The sequence below is a fragment of the Rhineura floridana genome, chromosome 9 (assembly GCF_030035675.1).
Source record: "Rhineura floridana isolate rRhiFlo1 chromosome 9, rRhiFlo1.hap2, whole genome shotgun sequence".
Lineage (NCBI taxonomy): Eukaryota > Metazoa > Chordata > Lepidosauria > Squamata > Rhineuridae > Rhineura > Rhineura floridana.
The window spans coordinates 12,995,613-13,019,469 of NC_084488.1; the positions used below are offsets into that span (position 1 = coordinate 12,995,613).

At 42.3% G+C, this 23,857-nt stretch overlaps 1 protein-coding gene across 3 annotated transcripts; it reads right to left on the reverse strand.

Moving 5' to 3' along the window:
* Positions 1-2,961: 2,961 nt before the first annotated feature.
* ZCCHC4 (zinc finger CCHC-type containing 4) lies at positions 2,962-23,746 on the reverse strand. 3 transcript variants are annotated; one of them, XM_061584437.1, is made up of 14 exons: positions 23,661-23,746; positions 22,688-22,825; positions 17,374-17,492; positions 15,502-15,584; positions 12,729-13,004; positions 11,246-11,326; positions 10,370-10,442; positions 9,607-9,757; positions 8,615-8,712; positions 7,835-7,956; positions 7,579-7,654; positions 4,742-4,793; positions 4,194-4,338; positions 2,962-3,378 (listed from the first exon to the last, which is right to left on the reverse strand). In XM_061584437.1, exons 2-14 carry the CDS (start codon positions 22,764-22,766, stop codon positions 3,270-3,272), a joined length of 1,464 nt encoding a protein of 487 aa, XP_061440421.1. In that variant the 5' UTR covers positions 22,767-22,825; positions 23,661-23,746; the 3' UTR covers positions 2,962-3,269. The 3 variants fall into 3 exon arrangements, with proteins under 3 accessions (XP_061440421.1, XP_061440419.1, XP_061440420.1); XM_061584435.1 differs by lacking the exon at positions 23,661-23,746 and adding an exon at positions 23,475-23,651; XM_061584436.1 differs by lacking the exon at positions 23,661-23,746 and adding an exon at positions 23,438-23,651.
* Positions 23,747-23,857: the final 111 nt, after the last annotated feature.

A 23,857-nucleotide genomic window follows, 5' to 3' on the forward strand; every position in this document is an offset into this window, starting at 1 on the left:
CTCCCCTACATGCCTATAATCAGGACCTGACCTTCTCTATTCTTCATCGGAGTGTTACTTGACAGTGGGTTGGACCATACTTGCTGCTTTGCAAGTGGAGGCCATTCATGGGTGGTGTTTTCTGCCATCTGCAACATTCATTGCCCTCTACCTCCCATTCTGTTCTGGAGGACCTCCCATCTTTCTGGAGACATTGAAATCTACACATATTCCATGTTAGAGATACTCATCACACAGTATAATTTGGGGCATAGGGGTCTGCAGGAGAAGGAATTGGCAAAATCTTGCCCCTTTGCTCTAGCACCAGTGTAACTCCACTGACCGCAGGTCTGCATCTAACCCGGTTGCAACAATACAAGGAAGCAGCGTAGTAATAAGAGGGCATTGATTACCACTAACAGAAGTAGTGTACTCTTCAGCATTCAAAAAATAGTGAGTTGGACATACCTGAAGGCAAGCACTAGCCACACATCCACACTTGTCTTGTCCAAGGGAATGGGACTAGCACAAAGCCGACATTGATAGCTAGCATCCTTTGATGGACAACTCTGCCCAAACAAATGGTCCTGGGTTAATCTATGTTTTGATTGCAGGATGACCTCTTGATGTGATCAGTTAATGAAATGTGAATGCACCAAAATGGTCTATTTGTCTGGTAACTGCTATAACTCCACATACTTTTAAGTCATAAAATTGTCTCGGATACAGTAGGAAGCGTAATGTTTAAGAGTTAAGCTCAGTTTGGCTGGTGATCATTTTGACACAAAGCAGTTGTAGAAAGGACTGTAAACATAAAGCAAAGTTTGGCCTTGCAGTGAAATTCTTGCCCATCTTGTACGCATTTTATGCTGAATGAGCCATTCCCTTTTATTGGACATTCTTAATGTATGTGCAGTTCTTTCAGTTTCGGTGTATATGCTTTCATAAGACACACTTACGATGGGATGATGCATCATATTAGTCATTTGAGAAACATACTGAAAAATTACCATTCAAAGTTGGTGTTGGTTCCTTGTCTGAGATCAGTGGTGGTTCATGCCTATTGAGACTGGTGGTGTGAAAAGCAGGGAGCCCAAAGAGTAGGAGGAGCTTATGGCAGGCAGAGCCAACCGATTCTGAATTTGCCCCCTTCCTCCTCCGTGTGGTATAGTGGTTAAGGTGTTGGACTACGACCTGGGAGACCAGGGTTTGAATCCCCAGCCATGAAGCTCACTGGGGGTGACCTTGGGCCAGTCACTGCCTCTTAGCCTCAGAGGAAGGCAATGGTAAACCCCCTCTGAATACTGCTTACCATGAAAACCCTAGTCATAGGGTCACCGATAAATGGGAATCGACTTGAAGGCAGTCCATTTTTCATTTCCTCTGTTGCATTCTACACTGAGACTAAGGAGAAGGAAGCTGACCACCAATTCTGGATTGGTAAGTAAGAAGGCAGGCAGGATGGGGGCTGGCTGACAGGTTGGTGGGGCAGTGCCCTATTTGCCCTAACATTGTCTGAGATGTGATGTCGGATAAAATTCCACCAACTACGACGCTGAAGTTGGTTCCTGGTTCCCAGTTCCTTATTTGCTTGAAAGTTCAAAGACTAAAAAAGAAAAGTTGACAGCTACAGCAACTTCAAGCCAAAGTTAATGTCTCTGAACCCCAAAATATGTTGGGGTACCCTGTATGATATATCGCTTGGATTGGGGGACTCCCCCTGTCAAAGATAACAGTAAATTTATGCAACTAAAATAATCTGGCTTCTGATATTATCATAAATGCATAATGTCATAACATCATAAAAAATAAGTAACTGGGGGTGTCCACCCCAAACTCTGCTCTGGGCCAGTACAAATCATACACCCCAGGAAAGGGGAGGGTGTCCTCTATAACATACCAGTGCGTCCCACCTGGCCCAGACTTTCTACTGGTTGCAGGGCACGGAGGAGGGCATCTATGCCAAACCAAAATAGACAAAAACACAAAGGGAAAAATAAGTAATTGGAGATGCCCACCCCAAACTCTGCTCTAGGCCAGTGCAAATCATACACCCCAAGAAAGGGATGTTCTCTGCGAGATGCCACTGCATCCCACCTGGCCCAGAGCTTCTGCTGGGCACAGGGCACGGATGAGTGCATCAATGCAAAACCAAAATGAACAAAAGCATAAAGGAAAAAATAACTGGGGCTGCCCACCCTGCAATCAGCTCTGGCCCAGGACAAATCATACACCCCCAGAAAGGGGAGGGTGTCCTCTATAACATACCAGTGCGTCCCACCTGGCCCAGAGCTTCTGCTGGGCACATGGCATAAATAATGGCATCTATGCAAACCCAAAATGGACAAAAAGAGGCAGGAAAAAGTAAGTAACTGGGGGTGACCTCCCAATATCTGCTCTGGGCCAGGACAAATCATACACCCCAGGAAAGGGGAGGGTGTCCTCTATGAGATTCCAGTGCTTCCCGCCTGGCCCAGAGGTTATTTTTTTTCTGCCTCTTTTTGTCCATTTTGGTTTTGCATAGATGCCCTCATTTCCTTTGATTGTATGAACATGAAAATATAATAGAAATAAGCCAATCAACTTTCTTTTTAACAGTCAATTACAGCCAGAATCTGGAGAGCAGCTGCTTACAAAGACTGGAGAAGCACATCACAGAGACAACCCATTCACACAACTCGTATTTACATGTACACATGGGAAGGTATTCCTCTCTTTTAGTAGATGCTCTTTGCTGCTTTACTTTCTCTGTTGCCCTGCATTGGGCTTTACCTCCAAGGGCCATGTTTTTAGATATGGTTTCGGGTGGCTCCCTATAGATTTACTGTTTACTACTGCACCCTTCTCTTTGCAGTTTTTCTGTCCAATCTACTGCTGTATCAACTGATTGGTACAGCAGCTGATTGGTATCACCTTTTAGTAAGATATGCAGTTGTTGGAAGTCTCCCAACAGCTAAGGGAACACCATGAAGACGATGCCAGTGGGTTTTGTCAGGTTTTTAATACAAAAATATATTAACATTTATAAGTTGTCACATGGTTCAGTTACAAGTTTTTTGCATTCTTGAAAGCACATCTATAGTATACTGAATAGATTACACTACTGATTGACTTTTCACATACATTCAGCACATTAGCAAGAGTTTGGGAGACCTGTTTTGGTGACATTTACAGAATTCCAAAATATGGTCTCCAATTCAGTCAGATTTTCAATACCCAAAGTAGAATTTGGACAAACTGAACAAAGATATGGTGTAATCATGATGGTGTCAGATAAATTATACAGATCTTTATTTCTTGTTCTTTCTCTGTTTCTGCCTTGCCATTCCTGCTTTCTTTCCACATATTTTTATAGTGTTCACATTTACCTTCTTCTTTTGCCTTGGCTTTTTATCACCTCTGCAAAACAAAACAACTTTTAAAACTTTTCAACGCCTGCTGAAAATATCTCTGTTCCGCCAGGCTTATGCAGGCAATTAAGAAGATGTCCTTTCGCAATAGTTGACCTTCATTTATATGGGACTTTTAATGTTTTTATTGTATGGGGTTTTTTTCATCTTGTTGTAAACCGTTTTGATGATAAATATATAAATAAAAATAAATGTAACCTTGAGTGCTGCATTCTCTCATCTATACAAATGAAAATCTGAATTATACTAAACAGCTGCTAGAGGGAAGAGTTTCCATCTTCCCATACCTATTTAAGAAGCAGTATTTGGAACCTGACTCTTTTTTTGGTAGCATTTAACACCTTCATGCATGTTGACATTGCATGTTCATGACACATATCCATAGAGAACAGATACATGCATTTTTGCAAAATAGATCTCAATAATTGTAATGAATTGCATACACATTACTAGTTGCAATTCTGCAGCAAATTCTGAATTCAAAAGCAGACAAGCCATATAATGCAGACCTGACTCTTTGTTGCATAATTCATAAGAAAAATGCTACTTAAACAAAAAAAGCAGCTTGTTTTTGCAGTAAACACGTTTGCAAACTACTATGCGAGTCTTATCCACAAACAAAGAATAAAGAAGTAATTTTCACTTTAGAAAGGGAAAAGCACCTCAAACGTTGTGGTGTCCCAACTCTTTCGCTGCTGCCACCACTCCATTTGGGAAATCTGCCCTCTATTTTTCATGAAAAAGGTGCCAATCTGCTCGTTTTTGAGACATAAGTAAAGAAATGCATTCTTTAGATAAACTTACTGGTAAGCTCTCCTGGCCACATGTCGATTAGGGCAGGTGGTGCGTTTGTGGTCAGTTGCTCCACAAATAAAACATCCAGCCTCAACATTCTCACAAGAGTGACTTGGAAAAGCACAGCGATCACAAATGCTGCAGTGAACCCAAGCTATACAAATAAAAATGAGAGTTCTGAAAATGGTAACAATGAAAATGTATAAATCGTTAAATCCTGAGAGAATACTAGAACCATTTGAAAAGGCAAGTGAGACCTGACACAAAATGTTGCATTTTATCCCCCAGCACGGAAGGGAAATGCTTCTGTCCAGGTCTCTAGCCAGTCTGGGAAACAACGGGCAAGCAAAATCAAAAGTAGCCGTGTTCTTCCACAGCACAGAAGAAAACATGGCTGTAGCAGAGTCAAGCTCTCTCATTCACAAAGGTTGTTTGCTTCAAGACTGGTATATAACCTGACTTGTCTTCCTAAGTGTGGAAACTTAACATATTAATAGTGTTTGATCGTTATTTTGTTAATTGTAAATTGTACAGTAAAACTGATTTGTAATACTTACAAGGTTTTACACATTTTTCGCAAAGGGAACAATGTGTCCATCGTCTCCCATCCTATTTGAAAAAATAAATGTTGTATATACATTTTAAACAAAATTCTTTGAAGAGTCATTAGCACTCTAGTTTTTACTGCATTTTTCCTCTTGCTTTAATCGCAAGGTCCCTTTTTTCCTTGCAAACATGACAGGAACTTCTGTTTGAATACCTTGCTTGACTAGAAGAGCAAAATATATCTCTCATACAGCCCCCACTGCAAGAAATAAATATGCAAGTTCAAAATTGACAAGTTTGTATTCTCTTGCAGTCATACAAAAAAGCTTTGCTACACCTATGGCAATGGTTCCCGACCTGGGGGCCGTGACCCTCAAGGGCCCCCCAAAGTAATACAGAGGGGCTGCGAACAGTAAAGAAATTAATTATTCATTTTTTAAAAAAAATCTTCCCTCCCTGGATGCTGTCTGCTCCCCACTGCAGCTGCAGAGGAGACCTCTCCCTTGCTCCAAACATGAGGGGACGCCTTCTGCTGAAGCAGCAGAGCACCTTTCAGGCATGCTGATGGCAGGCATCTGCCTATAAAACACGTGGCAGATGCCGAAGGAGGGTGAGGGTGGCACCACCAGGAAGAAGACGGGATTAGTATCGCTGATTCCCATCTCATCGCACTGCTGCTGACATCCTTGCTCGGAACGAGAGGAGAGGGCTTTTTGTGAAGCAAAAAGAAGCAAGGCTGCAAGGAAAGGCTGCTTTCCCCCTTCCTTCCTGGCAGCCAGCCTGCCTGCTTTTCTTGGGTCCTGCTTCGCTGCCACCTCCTTTAAAAAAATTATTCTTACTTGCGAGGCCACCCAGATGGAGCCAAGGAGCAGTGAGGAAGCTCAGAACTAAGTGTGTGTGCCAGTGTCCCCCCTTTGTTCCACCTACATTCTGCCCCCTCAATCCCTCTCTCCAAGATCCTATGGCAGGTGAGGGCTTTCACCCTCCCTTGTGCCTGAATGCATGCACGCCTGCAGGTGCTTGCAGGATGGGCAGGTGTGTTTGGATGTGTGCGTGTGCTGACCTGTCTTCTGCTCCACGCTCATTCCCCAAGTGCATGCTAACCAAGTCATCAGTTCTGATGATCATTCCAAGGCCTAAGAGCACTAACCCCCCCTCCTTAATCTATCCACCCTGTAGTCTGCAGAGCACAATCTAGCACCCCCATCGCCAACGCAATGCTGCTTCTTGATTACTCTTTTAAAACAAAACAAAAAAAGCTCAGCAGGTTGGCTGAGGCTGGGGTCTTGGCACTGCAGCATAAACGTATTTATTTAATTATTTTTGCAGAGATAGGTCAGGCTGAGAGGCTGTGTCTGGTCCAAGGTCACCCAGTGGGTTTCATGGCTGGTGGGGATTTGAACCTGGTTCTTAGTCCAAAACTGTAACCCACTGGTGTTGGGAGACAGGACTGTACATCTTCAAACTATGTGTGAAGGGGAGGGGAATACCAACTTGATTGAACCCCTACATTAAGACGAGAAATCAACACCCCCCTGTCTACAGGAAGCTTGTAATAGAAAGGGATATTTGGAGATGTGATTTGGCCACGCACCATTTTTTTCAATTAACAGAGACTAAAATTACAAGAAGCGTGGGGGGAGGGGTCACAAAAATTTTTGAGCTTGCAAAGGGGATCCCATACTGATAAAGGTTGGGAACCACTGACCTATGGTATATAATGACAAACACTAGATCATTTCTGTGAGCTTTGTCTCCAGTGTGGCTAGCTCTGTATATTGTTTTGGGGGTGGGGGTTCACATGGGCAAGCCATTGGCATTAGGATTTCTACCAATATATAACCTCTAGACCCTGTACTAGATTTCCCAACCTTGTACCCTCCATATGATTTGAACTTCAACTCCCATAATCCCTGACCAGTGGCTATGATGGCTGAAGATGATGGGAGTTGTAGTTCAAAATATCTAGATGGCACCAGGTTGGGGAAAGTTGCTCTAAACTAAAAAGACTTGAGAGGGCAAAAACAGCCCCTTCTGCCTGCCCCCGCAAAAAGTTTCACAGCAAGTAAATGCATGCTAACTACTTGGCCATATGTTTGCCAAGACCTGCAGAGCCTTGCATTTAAGCACTTGCCTGGATGCCACAGGCAACAAGGAATTGCATGCAGGCAAGTAAGCAGGCTGGCAGAGGGGAGACAGGGCGCTCTGTCCCTCTGCTTGGGGGTGCCACCCTGGGCTCCTCTGGAGGAAGGTGCAGGATACAACAACAACAATAATAAAAGTCCCCTACTTTGCATTCAGCATAGAAATGAAGAAAGCTGCCGCAGGAAGGATGCATCTCTCTGTCCCTTCTCTGCCAGACCACATCAGGCTACTAAAATATTTACAAGCTAGTAGCTTTTGTAGGATTATTTACAAGGGTGGGAGAAACAGGACTGTTGTTGGAAGGTGGGATAGGAGAGGACAAGAAGAGTGTTGCAGCTCCACCTGTCCCTCATTACCTACGAGCTCTCTCTTCCATTGTGACGCTTCACAGACTCTTCCTTATTTCCTTCTAGTTTCTTCTGCAGTCAGCTAAAGCCAATATTATATATACAGCCTTGACTATCTAATAATGAGAGATTAACAATCGAAGACAACCCTATCCAGGTTTAATCTGAAGCAAGTTCCACTGATTTCAGATGGGACATATTCCCAAAGTGGGCACAGGATTGCAGCTTTTGCAGATAAGGGGTTTCCTTGCCTCTCCTCCGCCCCTATCATTTCTACAGCATTCATCAATATTTGAAGCTACATTTACTAAAGTTAAAGGCCCAATCTTGCTAAAACTTTTTAAATAAACACTTACTTTTGATGTGCATGAATTGCAGATCTCACAGTGTTGATTGTTTAAACTAACATACCGCTGACAGATGGAGCAAAACCTGGCAGACGGGAAAAAACATTTAAAATTTTTAGTCTGCTCCAAGGATGATTTCACTACGTAGTATTAAAACTGAGGAAATGGATGTCTCAATAAGATGCACCAATTCTTTAAAAGTACTGTTTTTAAAAAGTAAAATTTAAAAATCTTTTAGCTCCACTCAGATAAATAAAATCTGTACCTGTACCCTTCTTCTACAGGAAGCACTATCAAATGTGGTGAAACGTTGGTCAAAATACGAACTGGAGACTGCTTACGACCTGTCTTTCCATGCTTATAAAGGGCATGATTGTCATAGTCCACCTAGAAAATAAAGGCACAGGACAATGAAAAGCTTTTATCAGCTAAATTTCAAACCAGTATTTGAAATAGACTTTTCCCATGTATTTTCTATCTACACTTACAATATTTAGAAGTTCCATCTTTCGTACACTGGCCAATATTCCCAGGGATCAGAAAAAAAGCTAGATTAGTGTGCATATTTCTTCTGCCTATACACACAATGGAACAGGGCCACTATGTTCATATTTAGTCAATGAGTAGGTTCCCTGAAAGGCTCTGTAGAATGACAGCGTGTGTGACTCTGGAGAGACTGGGATACTCTCTACAGCAGTAGTCTTCAGCCTTTTCAGAACCAAGACCTACCTTTAACCCATACATGCATATGGATACCCATTTCTTAATTTACCACCATGTATTTATATAGTAGTAGTGGTACTGTTCTATCACACCATAGATCAAGCTGTGCCTTGATAGTGGGTTCTGATCTACCCACAGTGTCTCCCACTGCAGCATGAGAAGCTTCAGAGCAGGAAATTCTGAGCACTCCATGACTTTCTTTTGATCCCAGCCAACAAAAACTAAGTTACTTGGGTCTATACCCTTCATGAAATTACTACATTTATGACAAAACATGCCTTTTTTCCTACTTCACAATACCACCAATTCTCTTTGCCTGTACCTGATAATCCAGCATACTGAAATTTGGAAAAAATTCAAGAATGCGTGACTCAAAGAAGTATGGAAATATCCAAAGTATGGGTAACTCATTGGCAGGATCTAGTAAAGAAAAGGAAATATAAATGTACATTTCATAACATAAAGGAACAGATAATAAAAATTTGCAAGTAGCCCAACAGCATATAAACTTTTCTCCTTTGCAAACAGTTTGCAGTGGCTGTTGCTTTTTGATCTTCAGCTAAAGCTTTAATTGATGACTCTGCCAATTAAAGCTTGCAGCCCACTGCAAATAGCAAATATTGCCTGCACTGTTGCATCCTACTTGACCATTGAAAATATATTCTACAGCTTGGAATTAAAATATAGTCAGGGCTGGCACCAAAGGGCAGCCAGGTCAGGCCCTGGCTGGGGATCCCTCTTTAGGGTGCGGGGGTAGCACTCCCTTTCCGCGATCCTCGGCAGGGTCAACTCCCAACCCTGCTGCAGATTGCAGAGATGGAGCTCCCAGCTCCCCCTTACAGACCATGCAGGCTCGTGGCGCCTGCCCACTCCACCTACCTCTCCTCCCTTTCTGTGACTGCCCTGCATGCACAGGTGCCATCAATCAAGATGGCAGCAGAGGCTTCTCTAAGGGGCTGATGCCCCTACCGCCATCTTGATTGATGGCAGGCACATGCATGCATGCAGCATAGCACGCATGCGTGCCATCAATGAAGATGGCAGCGGGGGTATCAGCCCCTTAGCGAAGCCTCCCCTGCCATCTTGATGGATGGTAGCAATCTGTGCGCCAAACGCGCAGGGTATTCACAGAAAGAGAGAAGAGGTTGATGGAGTGGTCCCGCCTGGTCTGGGGGGGGGGGGGGCTGGGAGCAGGGCGCCCAGGGTAGGCTGACACCAGCCCTGAATATAGTCACAAAAGTTGCAATAATTTCTTGAAATCAAATAATCATTTCAAAAATATACCCCTTCATCTCTCTCATCAGAAATAGTTACCTGTACCTCCCGTTTGTCTCCACATTGTAATCAGCTTTTTGAAACTGAAAGCCAAAGCTTCAACTAAGCCTCCAAATGGAGGATCAGCAACCATTATGACATCTTTCCCTTTATCTTGCTGCAAGAATTTCTGACATACTTCATAAGCAGCCTGCAAGATATCAAAGACACCTTCCATTTCAGACTAAATGATGATTTGTCAATGAACCTCATTCTGCTCCTTCTAGTTCCCCATGGGATGCTGTAGAATTGTAATCTCAGAAGTAAAAAATGTTTGTAAGACAATTAAAATGTATGGTATCCTTATATATTTTATTCACATGTAATTTTTTATAAATATACATTATGTACATTGCAGCTCTCTAGTGTGTAGAATAACTTTAATACATCTGTTTTACATTTGCATTTGATTTCGATATATTGTTTCATTTTTCTTAAAACATTTAGGCTGCAATTCTATATACACAAATCTGGGAAAAAGTCCCACTGAACTCAGTTGAGCTTACTTCTGAGTAGGCATGTATAGGATTGCACCTTGAGGTAAAGCAAGGGAGAAATTGAAATAACAAACAAACATTCACTGTACTGACTATGTAAACCTTTTAAAGAGTCTTCTTGAACAGGTCCTCACACAAAACAGCATAATTATATACTTTTCTATTCATTAGCTCCTGACATTAATTTCAAAAACGTGTTCAAGAAATGCTATGCCCCACAGGATGTAGCTTTCATAAAATTCCCCCAGAATATGGCTGTCTCTTACCTCTCCAGCAAAGAAATGATGGTTAAACATGTTATAGTGGCAGAAGTCCTCTTCTGTATAAAACTGAGAATACCTGCAAATGAATTATTTCCATTATATTAACAAATGAAAAGTCTTCAAAAATTGACTCATTCTTCTCTGCTCTTATATTTAAGTTGCCACCTAAGCTTTCCTCAGATTCTTCTTTCTTAGTCCACTTTTCTCTCACTTTCCGTTAACCACTTTCCTTACCACCAGAGACCTCTTCCACAGCTCAGTCAAGTACTTCAAAGGTTGCCACAGAGGTCTTCCCGATCATCCCAGAGTTCAGGACACAGAATAATGGGCTCAATTTAGAGGAAGCCAGATTTCAGTTGAAAGCCAGGAAACACTTCCTAACTGTTAGAGATGTTCTCCAACAGTGGAGGCATTCAAGAAACAGCTGGCTGCACCTGTCGGATATACTTTAATTTGGACTCAATTTGGACTCAATGGCCTTATAGGTCCCTTCCAACTCTATGATTATATGAAATCTGTCCCACAAACTATGCCATTCCTGTTCCTAGGGCCCATGTGACATTTTAGTCCCAGGAAAATAGACAATTTCTCCTCTTCTCATAGATGTTCTGACCGCCTTTCTCCCAAAGAAAGGAATTTTCAAGAGTGTTCCATGCCATCACACCAGCATGGCCAACCAGTGTCAGAAGCGCAGCAAATCCTCAGCTGGCTACAAAATGAGTTAAAGTAACAAGAAATGAGTGTCTAGTCTTGATTGTTTAAGAATATATCAAGTGTTCACCTACACAGCACGGGAAATAATCATATACATTGACTAGATACAATGAGAAAGCTTTGAAATGAAGTTGTTTCTGTTAAGATCTCTTAATTAAACCCTACCTGAAATCAATATCTAGCAAAAGACTCCTAATGCAGATCTTCCGTTCATATGATGTTTGGAATTTGATTAATTCATGAAGCCTGGAAAAATTAACATGAAGCCATTTAAATGTCCAATACATAAATGTCAGATAACCAGTGAAGATACAGAATACTCTCTTTAAACAAAACAAAAAAAAAGAAAGTCAACTTCTTCAAACTAAAGTCAGAAGTCCCATGACAAGTTTCCTACGCAGTATCATCTCCATGAGATGACTGCGTGTACACAGAGTACATGCAGTTGTCTACACTAAGGTGATATCTGTGGGGAAAAGTATGGGTGAGGCAGCCTTTGAAGCTCCCAAGGACAAAGTTCAAGTTATGAAGCTTTCAATTTCTGGAAGCAACAGCAAACTGTCTTCTCCCAAGGTCTGCAGCAAAAGCCTGGACATTGATATGGAGACTCATTCCTTGTCCAGCATCCATTTCCCCCTTATGACCTCACAAACAGAATATAAAGGCACTCAGCACATACTGAGAGGATTGTTCTTTTATTATTACATAGTAAATGAATAGCTCTTGCTTACTAGCTGTGATAACCCCAAAATCTTAAATTTTACATTTGATAGGGGAAAAGGGGTCCCTACAGGTAGACATAATCTAGAAAGTTTGAGAACTGCTGGGTAATGCTATTGTGAGGTTAAGCCAACTCTTTCACAGAGACAGCAATGCTATCTAATTAGCTCTACCATACACAGGAAGATATTGGCCTGTTTGTACTCAGACCTTTGCTCCTCTAGTCCACTATTGTCTACTGTGACTAGCAATGGCTCTCCTAGGTCTCAGTCCAAGCTCCCTCTCTGATGTGGCCGCAGAAATGCTTTTAACTGGAGATGTCAGGGACGGAACCCACGATCCTTCTGCATGTAGAGCATACTATGGCCACTCGCACATACTCCTGCTACTGCTGGTCCATGACTACTTATTGTTGGTTACTTGCTGCTAACCTCCTCTGGAGGTTGAGCTGCTTGGTAGTATACAGAATATAAGCATTGTTATAGATAATTCCCATTACCTGAAACACTACCAGTTATACTAGGAGACTCAAGTCAATTGCACTTTTGCTAACATCTGATACCAAATTTTAAAATATCCTGTTGAATTTTTCATAAATTAGAAAATCCTTTTTGATATGCATTTAATTTTTATATCCGTAGTACCCTGATGTTAAGGCTTTGTTTCACTAACACCCAATCATAAATGTAGAAACATCCAGTGGGCTCTGCTAACACTTCTGGCAAGCATCAAAAGCTGTTTTTTCATTACTTAACATAAGGCAGGTGTTATTTATCTAGGTGAAGGTCCCCCTCATTTTAGAAATAAGCCACTCCTTTAACTGTTTAAGCAATGCCCAGTGCCTTAAAGTAGAGCCTTTTGGAGCCCAAAGACGTACCAATTACCTTTTGTTAATATATATAGGGAGCAAATGCACTGAGTGACTTACCTTGGGGTGCCAACACAAAGCACCCTTTTGAATCCTAGTGCAACAATAAGGTCCAGTAGGAATTGGCAACTTCTGTCAGTGAACAGATATTGTGCATTCATCTTCTTATTCTCCAGAGGACTGAGGAGCTGGCTAGGCCTTTTTAGCTGGGCAACAGAGACATTGCTAAGTATCTGATGGCCCAAATGTGTTCCCCACTCCAGTGGCAACAGCAGCAGCTGACATTCTCTACAAAACTTCCTTTCCGATAGTGGCAACATGATATACTCCTTGTACCTCATATTAGAACACAAATTAGAAAATTGTCAGAGCTATATCTGCTTTTGCTTGCTTTCATCCTCTCTTTTCCCTGACAATGTATCCCCCACCCTCCACCTAGATTGTAACCTCTTTGGGAACGGACCATACTTTTGCTTATGTTACACAGAAGCTGCTACATAGACAATTGCTGCTCCCACATTTCACCTCCTCAAAACAATATACAGGCATACCCCGCTTAACGTCGCTTCATTTAACGTCGCCTCGCTATAACATACATGCTTCATTCGTCCCCATACCCCGCTTAACATTCGCGCGCTTCGCAATAACATACACTTTATTGGCATGACGCCGCTGCCATCTAGTGGTGATTGCGTGCAGTACAAGTGAAGACAATTGCTTCACTTAAAGTTTATTTTCGCTTAAAGTATACTCTCTGGTCCCATTGCGAACGTTAAAGCGGGGTATGCCTGTATGCACTTTTAGATCCTATTTAGCTCTTATTATTTTCAATGGGCATGTAACGAATATGGTTATCACTCACACAGTTGAATAAATGGGACTTAAAAGGCTGCACTTTAGCTGGATTATGTCCCTATATAAAACACACACATCTCATATTATACTTAAGGATGGGGAGCTTATTTGAGGGGAGAGGTGCATCAGAAACTCCACAGGATCCAGAAGCATGATGCCAATTGGCATATGTCAACCAACTATAATTAATATAACATTACAAGTACAGGTAGAGAAATATCTTTGCAAATATTCTTATGCATGAAGTAGAACAACTCAAATAAATTGCTCTTAAAAGCTTCACTTGATTGGCTGCACTTGGACTCAAATAGGATTGGGGATAATGAGGTTGGTCCAAAAGTTGCAGCTGGTGCAAAATGTGGCAGCATGAATGCTCACTGGGGCAGGATATCCCCAATATGTTACCCTCCTGCAGGTAACCATCTTATCAAGAGGTCCATTCCACACAACATTAGTGTTGTGGCACCGACACTTTGGAATTTTTCCTCTTAAATATTAGACAGGTGCCATCTCTGTTATCTTTTTGGTGCCTACTAAAGACCTGCCTCTTTCAACAAGTCTTTTAAGTAGAGACCTTATCTCAGTCTGTGCTGGAAAGAATTTTCAATATGTTTTTAAAGCTGTTTTTTTAAAGCTGTTTTAATATATTTTTACAGATGTTTTGTTTTAATATTTTTAATTTTGTTTTGTTTTACTATGCTTTAAAGTATTTTGTTTTTAAGATGTTTTAGAGTGCTTTTTTTGTTTACTGCCCTGGGCTCCTTCTGGGTGGAAAAGAAGGATATACATTTAATAAATGAATAAATAATAAACATCCTTTTTGAGGATTAATCTTACAGTTCACCAGACTGAATGCCAGTTTATTTGGTGTGTTCTTTAGATGAGTGGGCACATTTCAAGCTTTTTGGGTCTACTTTGTTTTGTACTAGAACCCCAAGATCTACCAAACAGAACAAGATGCAAAAGACAGTAAGAATTAAAGAACAGGCTGCCTCTGAACACATTCTGAGCTGAGGACTTTTTTTTTTCCAGTACCAGAACTGAACTGGCAGTCCTTTCACATATGAACTAACTCCTTGTTAGCTTTCTTCATTTCAGCAGCCTAATTTAGCAGCGAAAAATAATTTTGTTGTTGCTATTGATGCACAACTGAGAGTCAGAAACCTTGCCAGTCTACTGCAAATCACCCCTGTGTTAGATACAGATTGGGTAAACACTTTTGACTGAAACCTGAATTCAGCTTTGCATTGTATAGGATGGGAACACACATGCAGCCCAACTGTATGCATAGTTATACAGAAGACACATGGAGTCCAATATTAAAAAACAAACACAAGTATAAACCTAAAAAAAAGCCCTGATTGTATAATTTTTCTCAGTGCCACCCCTCCAAACTGAATGCATGTATTTATGTTAAGTATAAATATAATGAAGCTGGGGAACACTAACATTTATCAGTAATTTTTATGATTCTTGGAGTCCATCAGAAAGGTTAGAATTGGTTGCATCATGGACTTTTATTTATACTGGCATGGAAAAAGCTTGGAGGTTTGCCAAGAGAAAAAGCAGCACCAAAATTTAGCAGCAAAAGGCCATTTTTTCCCTGTACAAATACTGCTGTTTTGAAAAATTAATTCCATAAATTTTGGCTCAGTCCTTAGCATCTAGTCAACTGTACACATGCAGATTCAAAAATCACACACAATTAAAACATACTTTGGGTTATATCCAATGGTCCGCTAGGGGAACTTTGCTTGTGCAAGGTGATGTTCCCCTCTTTTCCTCCCCACATGCCCCCTAAATCTGCTCCAGAGGGACCCCAACATGGGGGGGCTGCAGGGGACAGGAGGGGAAAGTTCCGTTCCACCAGCAGAAGTCACTTACACTACCAGACAAGGAATGTTGGATACCATCCATGATTTTTTAACATAAAGTGATACTGATTAATTCAAATTTTAAAAGTGTATAAGAATAGTACCTTTCTATATTGTCTGTGTGAGAGAATAATGGTTGATGACTTTGATTGTATTTTTCCCGTGCTGAAAGTCTAGCATGTGATACCTGAGGAACACATATATGAAACAGACAGAACTCAAAACATTATTTATCATAATTCAGTTTTCAAGAATTCAGTCAAGGCCACGTTTCAAATTTTCTTCTCAGAATTCATTTCTCAGTAAGAAAAAAAAAAAATTCCATAGTTTGCTTCTTCATAGTCCTCAGTTCTGCACACCTAGGCTTTGCTTTATTTGGGAATAAGGACTATTAAAGAGCAAAATTTGGATTCTTTAAAATTATTGAGACATGAATTCAGATATGTCCACATTCATCCCTTGTTACCCTTGCCTCTCTCCTTCCCCTTATTCCAGTCTTATTTGTTTTTATCCATTCTGCCAAAAAATAGTTTGCAAATTCCTTGGGCAGTGACTTGTCTTTTTTGTGTATTTTACTCTGCAAAGCCTTGTGCACTGATGGCATTATAAATACTCCTTCTCTGGTTCTCTCTTCTAAATTCTTTAGGTGATCCCCCCTTTTCCCTTCTTTTATATTTGTCTCTGCTAATAACACATCATTTAAAAAAACAAATACCATTTTTAGAGTACCTAGTTTTTTTTGTAGGCACAGTACCATTAGAAGTATTAATTCCTCTGATTCTGTAAGTGTCATGAGCCCTGCTGGGAGGGGGTAGACAGATGAGAGTGAAATGGAGGACTTAAGAGTGGGATGTTCGAGCCAGTGAAAGGCCGAGTGGGGAGTGGGACCCAGAAGGCACCCCAGCTCTGGATTTGGACAATTCAACCCCAGCAGCTCCAGATACCCCTGTGGAGAGTCAACTTGGCCAGCCACTTGTTTCCCAGCCTGACGCTTCCCCTCTCTCTGCACCCGTGTTGCCAGCAGGCAGCCCCCCTTCCTTGGAGGGGGAAGATAGGACGGTGATGGAGGTTCTGCCTTTGCCTCGTGCCAGGAGGCGAATGCGGTGGGAGATTCAACAGACACAGTTGAGGTGGAGCCTTCGCCTGCGAGCACGCTCCCAACAGTGACAGTTGACACACACAAGCAGGGTGCCCGCCCAGCCTTACTTAAACCGAGGGGGGGGGAGTAGTTGCTGAGTCAATGTCTTAATGCCACGAAGTAGTGCCTAGTTAGTCCTAGAGAGATGCTGAGTTCTGAGTAAGCCGTAGGTAGATTCATGAAGCACACTGAATTGAAACTGTCTCTTACTACAATAAAAGAAAAAACCACAGCCGCGTCCGAGTCTGAGTTCTTCGAGTTCGGGCAGGACAGTAAGATACCAACTGTCTATCTTCATTGGGGAGTTCCTTCCCTTCATCTATTCTTAAAGGATGAGGGCAGGAATGCTTCTTGGCTTTCCTTTCTTATAGCCACTAATAGATACTACCAAAATATCATCTTAAAATTTTTGAGGAAATCTCAGGTGCTTATGACTTGGACCCAGATTTAGGCTGTAATCCTAACCAAATTTACCTGGGAGTAAGGTGCACTGAATTCAACAGGACTTACTTATGAGTAAACATGATCAGGACTGTAGTTATTCATGCTTTGAGTAGACCCGCTGAAATCAATGAGACTTATTAGTCATGACTAACTTAAGCCCCATTGAATTCAATGGGTCTAAGTATGATTAAATTTGGATCAAACCCTATGATTTCACTCATTGACAAGTCCTTTGATCACTAGAGCTCTCAGTCCAGCCATCGTTAAACACTTTTGTGTGCTTAATCCTCCCACAGAAACCAATATAATTTAAGAGTGCTCATATTTGGTGCTCTGCCTTCCAGGATTAAATGGAATTAACTGTACTGTTAAAATCTCTATTCTTTTGGTTTACCTTTTCATCTTCCCACTGAAAAAAGTTACAATCTTTTCTTTCTCTACAAGCAGAACAAGCATAAAATCTCCTTCCCTCTTCTTTTCCTTGAAAAATCTTTACAAATAGAAGAGTAGGACCTAAGAGAGAAAAATGTTAATATAAATATATTCAAAGGCTGCAGAAATTGCAGTTGCAGGGGGGACCATACAATCTCGCAACAATATTAATAGTCAACATCAATGTCTGAAGCTCATAACAAAAAGTACATTAAAGGTGATGGTTCAACAAATGCCTCTTGCTGGTCTTGCTGGAGGATAGAGATGCGTGTAGTGAGCGTGCACTGAAACTAGCCTACTGTGCAAAGGTAACATTTACATTAATTGCTCCATTCACTTTTGCCTCTGGCCCTGCCCATCACTGCCGTGTGGCCCTCAGAAGGCTGCTGATAAGGAAATGTGGCCCTCAGGCTGAAAAAGGTTCCTTCTCCATGACACAGGGAGCCAGAGATCAAAAACAGTACATTGTGATTATTGGTTGGTCATAATAAAAGTATTGGCTGACTCTGGATGCAACACTAAGCCTGCATTTAGCAAGTTAAATACGAGCCTTGGGGTTATGAGTTCCCCTCCTTTCCCTCCTCCATGGGAAGGAGACTGAAAGCTTTTGCTTGCATTTTCCATTTTGTTATTACATGTGAACCCGAACAAACTGTGGTTAGTCTTAACTATGTTTTAGGGAACCAAGATAACTTCAAACTGTGGTTTCTGATCCTAACCACAGCACCAAGTTCATGTATAACAACAACAAAAACAGTCAATGTAATCCTATAATGTCTACTCAGAAGGAATGATGTGGGTTTTCTGGAAAATTTTGAATTAGGGTAATTTGCACAGAAAAAAATCAGTTTGCATTGGAAAACTTTCTGATGACTTAGAGACTAATCTAATTTAGCATGTTTATATTATTTGTATTTTGTAAACAAAGCTAAAAACTTTAAACTCCCAGAGTTGCCAAATATTTATTTGCAATTGACATCCATTCATTGTTACTATTATCATCATCATTATTACTGCCTGCCCTTCACCAAGTGGTCCCAGGATGAGTTACAGAAATTTAAAACACAGTATTAAAAACAATTTAAACACATTACATTCACAGGAATAGGGTGGGTCCTAAAAACATAATGTCATTGGCTGAAGGCCAGGGTAAAGAGGTGTGTCTTCAGCATTTGCCAACACTGTACGACAAAGGTGTCAGACTCACCTCTGTTGGGAGGAAATTCCACAACTTAGGAGCTGCCACAAGAAAGCCCTCTACCAGGCCGCCACCACCCGAACTACCAAGAAAGCCCCCGATGCTCATCTTAACACCAGTGAGGCTCTGCAGGGAAGGAGATGGTCTCTCAGATATTTGGGACCTAAGTTGTTTAGGGCATTCAATACTATAGTGCGCACCTTAAATTGGGCCCAGAAACAAACTGGCAATCAATGCTTGCTTTAGAAGAAGAGTTCTAAAAGCAACTCCAGCTGTTGCATTGTGGACCAGTTGACATTTCTGAGTCATCTTCAAGGGCAACCCCATGTAGAGCGTGTCATGAAATTGTAACATGGTTTAAAATGGTTTTTTGCAACATGGCTCAGAGAATTGTGGGGATTTTATCTTGGGAGGAGATGGGCCTATGTGTGAGCGGAAAACTTTTAAGTTTCGTTTCTCAGCTGCTGTTAATTAAGAGCTGGAGAAGCAGCACCTGGTTATCCCTGGTTATCTGTTGAGAGCCTGGTACTCAAGGCCAAGCAGGCCTGAGAAGAGTTGAGATCAGGAAGGGAGGGGGGCTTGCTAAGGCGCAAAAAGTGAAGAAACTTTGAGAAAATTACTTCATTAGAAAGCCCCCTGATTGGCTGAATCACTGTGAACTGTTGCTAGGGTTTTTTCCTTAAGTATAGGGAGTGACACCTATAGCCTTTGTTCCCCTGGGTCCATCTAGACGGGTGGTTACCTATGTGGGGTTCCACTGCCTTCACGACCCTACTTATGCCTCTCTGAGGAGGGGTGAGATTTACAACAACTACCTCTTCAAGTAAGTAGAATAGGTCAGTTAGTTTTGTTATTTTGGTTGTGTCTGAACTCTCTTATATGTCTTACCTAAAGCCCTGGTTGGATGTGGGTTTTGAGGAACTGTTTTGATGCGGGTTTTAAGGAATTGTTTTGATGCTATTAATTGTGCACTTATGTTTTTTATTAATAAAGCTACTTATTCACCCTTGTGTGTTCATTGAGCGAGAATAACTTTGGTCCTGGATGTGGCACCTTGACCACTGACCACAAACTACCAAGAGTGTGTTTGGCTTTACCTGAGGGCTTCTGAACGAGGAGTGCCTGTTTGGCTCTTGTCTTTAGAAATCCTTGGTGTACTTATTTCTGGGCTCTGGGTTCCCCTGGCTCAGAGTGTGAACCAGTGGAAGGGGTGGTGGCCGTCTATCTTCTACCTTGCAGGGTTGGTGTTGGTTGGCACAGCCTTGGCAAGGGGAAATTGGGTTCCAGATCAATTACCCAGGGTGGGGAATTGGGTCTGACGAATGCGTCTGGCACCCGTGGGGTGGTCGAGACCATGACAGAGTGCATTGCAAGAATCCAATCTGGACGTTACCAGAGCATGGAGTACTCTAACCAAAAGGAGCCAAAGCTGGTGAACCAGCCGGAGCTGGAAAAAGGCACTCCTGAGGCCATCTGACCCTCCAGTGACAATGTTGGATCTAGGAGTATCCCCAAGCGGTGGATCTGCTCATTCTAGGGGAGTGCAATCCCATCCAGAACTGGCCACCTCCCTACCTCCCAGACATGAGAACTCTGGACACATAACACCTCTGGCTTTTCAGGATTTAGCCTCAATTTATTGGCCCACATCCAGCCCATCACTGCTTCCAAGCACTGGTCCAGCACCTCAACTGCCTCTCCCAATTCAGATGGAACAGAGAGGTAGAACTGAGCATCATCCGCATATTGGTGACACTTCATTCCAAAACTCCTGAAGATGCTCCCAGTGGCTTCATATAGATGTTAAATAGCATGGGGGACAACATGGAACCCTGTGGGACACAACAGGAAAACTCCCATGGTGTCGAACAGAAGCCTCCCATAACTACTCTCTGGAAATGTCCCTGGAATTAGGAGTAGAACCAGTGAAGTACAGTGCCCCCAACCCTACCTCCCTGAGCCGCTCCAGAAGGATACTGTGGTTAAGGGTATCAAAAACCAACAAGAGATCAAGAAGAACGAGCAAGGTTGCACTCCTCCTATCTCTCTCTGGCAGTTTCAGTGCCATGACCTGGTCTAAAGCCAGACTGAAATGAATCCAGATATTCAGTTTCCTCTAAGTTTGCTTGAAGTTGGACCACCAGTACCTTGTCGAACACTTTGCCCGAAAAAGGCCACTGGGCGACATTGTTTTAACACTTCTGGGTCTAAGGATGTCTTCTTAAGGGGGAGCGCACCACCGCCTCCTTCAAAGCACATGGTACTCTACACTCCCCAGTGTTGTATAGTGGTTAAGGTGTTGAACTACGACCTGGGAGACCAGGGTTCGAATCCCCACATAGCCATGAAGCTCACTGGGTGACCTTGGGCCAGTCACTGCCTCTCAGCCTCATGAAAACCCTATTCATAGGGTTGCCATAAGTCGGAATCGACTTGAAGGTAGTACATTTATATTTTAGACCCAACCAGCCAACCTCCACCCCCCCAGCTAGATCCAAGAAGCAAAGATGGGCAAGTGGTCAAGGGGGCAAGTGGTCAAGGGGGCAAGTGGTCAAGGGGGCAAGTGGTCAAGGGGGCAAGTGGTCAAGGGGGCAAGTGGTCAAGGGGGCAAGTGGTCAAGGGGGCAAGTGGTCAGCTGCCCTTCTTCAAGCAGCTTGCCCGCATTCTCAGGCAGCAATAATCATAACTGATCCAGTACAGATAGACCAGACAATCCACCATATGCCTCCCCTGGACTACTTACGAATTTATGGGATAGAAAAATTGATGTGGCAAAATAACACTGAAAAAAATTCCACCTCACATTACTGCTCAGTAATGTGACCCACTGAGTCCAATAAGAATTACTCCCAGGCAAATATGTGTAGGAATACAACTTTAATTGAAAATAGAAACAAAAGCTTCTGATCTCCTAGTCCTGGTGACACTGGAGGAATTTGGAGAGGGGACATGCAAACCTGAAACTTGTGCATGTCTTGTATAATGCTAAACCAGCCATGATTTTACTACTGTCCGCATGGAATTTTTTTAATAGACCAACATTGCCTGACTTGTGTTTCTTAGAAAAATAAAGCTGTACTTAACTCAAAGGAGTGAGGTCAGGAGAACATAACCAAATAATAATTTATAAATTAACCTTGTTTTTATATAGATTAAGGTGCCAGACTTTACTCCAAGGTATCTTCTCTGGAAATGTGGTGATCCTTTGTTCTTTTACCAAATGGAGTGCAGAACAGAAGAGACCAGATTTTAGTTTGGTTTGGAGTATGCGTCTCCTATTACAAATCTGATTTGGCAGTGTCTTGTGTTTTTTGCGTCTTTGATGCTCTGTGTTTTAGTAAATATTTTTCACATTTTATTTTCCAACTCTCCTAGGAAGACTATTACATTATGAAGAAATGTTGCATGTAAGGAATCAATATCCTTTCCCTCCAACATATAAACAGCAAGACAACTGCATCAGCCAACTGCCCACTGAAGTTAACAAAAACAATTAAAAACAACAACTCCAAATCCCAAATAAACTCGTAGGACATGATCCAGCATTGAACTCAATGGAATTTACTTCTGCCTAGACATGTAAACTAGAATGTGCTGTTAATCTCTCTCATAAATATGAACAGGATTTCCAGTAAGGATTTCTAGAGGAGTAGCATAGTTAGGCGGCAATCCAATACACACTTAGCTGGGACTAAGTCCGATTGCACCCAATGAAGCTTACTTCTGAGTAGACATATGTATTGGATTGCAGCCTTAGTCTTTTGCAGTAAAAAAAAACAACACCGTAAAGACTAACAAATCACAAGACTCTTCGTAGGATTCACAGAACAATCCTCTGTATGCTTCCTCAGAAGTAAATCATGCTGCGTTCAATGGGGCTCACTCCCAAGTACGTGTGCTTAAAGACTGCAACCTTTGAAACGTTTGCCTACGGCCTAATAAGGTTTTTTTAAAAAAGTTATTAGTACTACATCTTCTATAGTAAAAAGCCAGCCATACATCTAAATTCTATTTATGAAAGATAGGGCAGAAGAAATAGGACTGAAATAGTGAGATGTACCTGCTCAAACTGACTCACCATGAGGGCAACGGGGAGCTGGGATTGTGGAGTCTCGGTCTCGCACCACCGCCACGCCGGAACGGGAACCCCTTTCCATCTTTCCAAACTGATGCGCCAATGCTGCCCTTGTTAGTGAAAGAGTTTCTCTCCTCGCTCCTAAGAATTTACACAAACCCAATGGAACTATCACTTCCTGTTCCCAATCGAATGCGTAGCGCAACCAATGCAAAGAAACAGGCCAAAGGCGCCATAGGGAAAGGTCCTAATGAGGATTCCCAGCCAAATTGGAGCTCCTAGGGTACTAGAATCCAGCAATTCAGAAGGGGAAGCTCTTAACATATTAGTAATGAAAGGTATCCACTTTGGTGTCGGCTGCTGAATTTAATTGGCATTGACAGCTGTTTCAAGAAACCCTGTATAACGTTATGGTGGAGCTGCAGCAGAAATACTGATCTATCTAAAGAAAAATATATATTAACGTTTCAATTCTTCATCCATACATACGAATCACAAAGAATCAAGATCAAAGCAAAGCTACACAAATACACACAACCCCCCACATGAATCAGGCTATATGTGTATTCCTAAGCATGTAGCGTTATTCTAATCCCGAACTCAGTCCACAAATACACCTTTGGAGACCTTAATTATCAGTAATAACTAGTGGGGCATTAAATATGCCTTTATCTTCTCTTCCCCCTAACCGTCTGTTTAAACGTCAACTAAGTGGTTGATGGCTGTCTCATGGGCAGGGGAGGAGGGCACTACCTGGAATGATTTAGAGATTATTCTCAGACAGCCCCACCTGTACTGTTTACAGGTGGGAGGATACCGCAGCATTCCTCCATTTTTCATCTACTCCCAACCAGGGCCAGCTGTAAAAGGCGGCCACGTGGGGCCCTACCAGAGGGCCCCTGCGCTCCCCTTCCGCAATCCGCTGATCACAGGGCAGAACCTTCCGAACCGCCCGCCATTCCCCCGCTCCACCTACCTTTCTCGGTGCTGTGTTTTGCGGCTGCGCACACTGTGCGCGCAGGTTGCCATCGATTAAGATGGCGGCCGAGGTTTTCCTAAGGGGTTGAAGCCTCTGCCGCCATCCTGATTGAGGGCAGAAATGCGCTCGTGTAGCACGCATGCATGCCATCAACCAAGATGGTGGCAGAGGCTTCAGTCCCATAGGGAAACCTC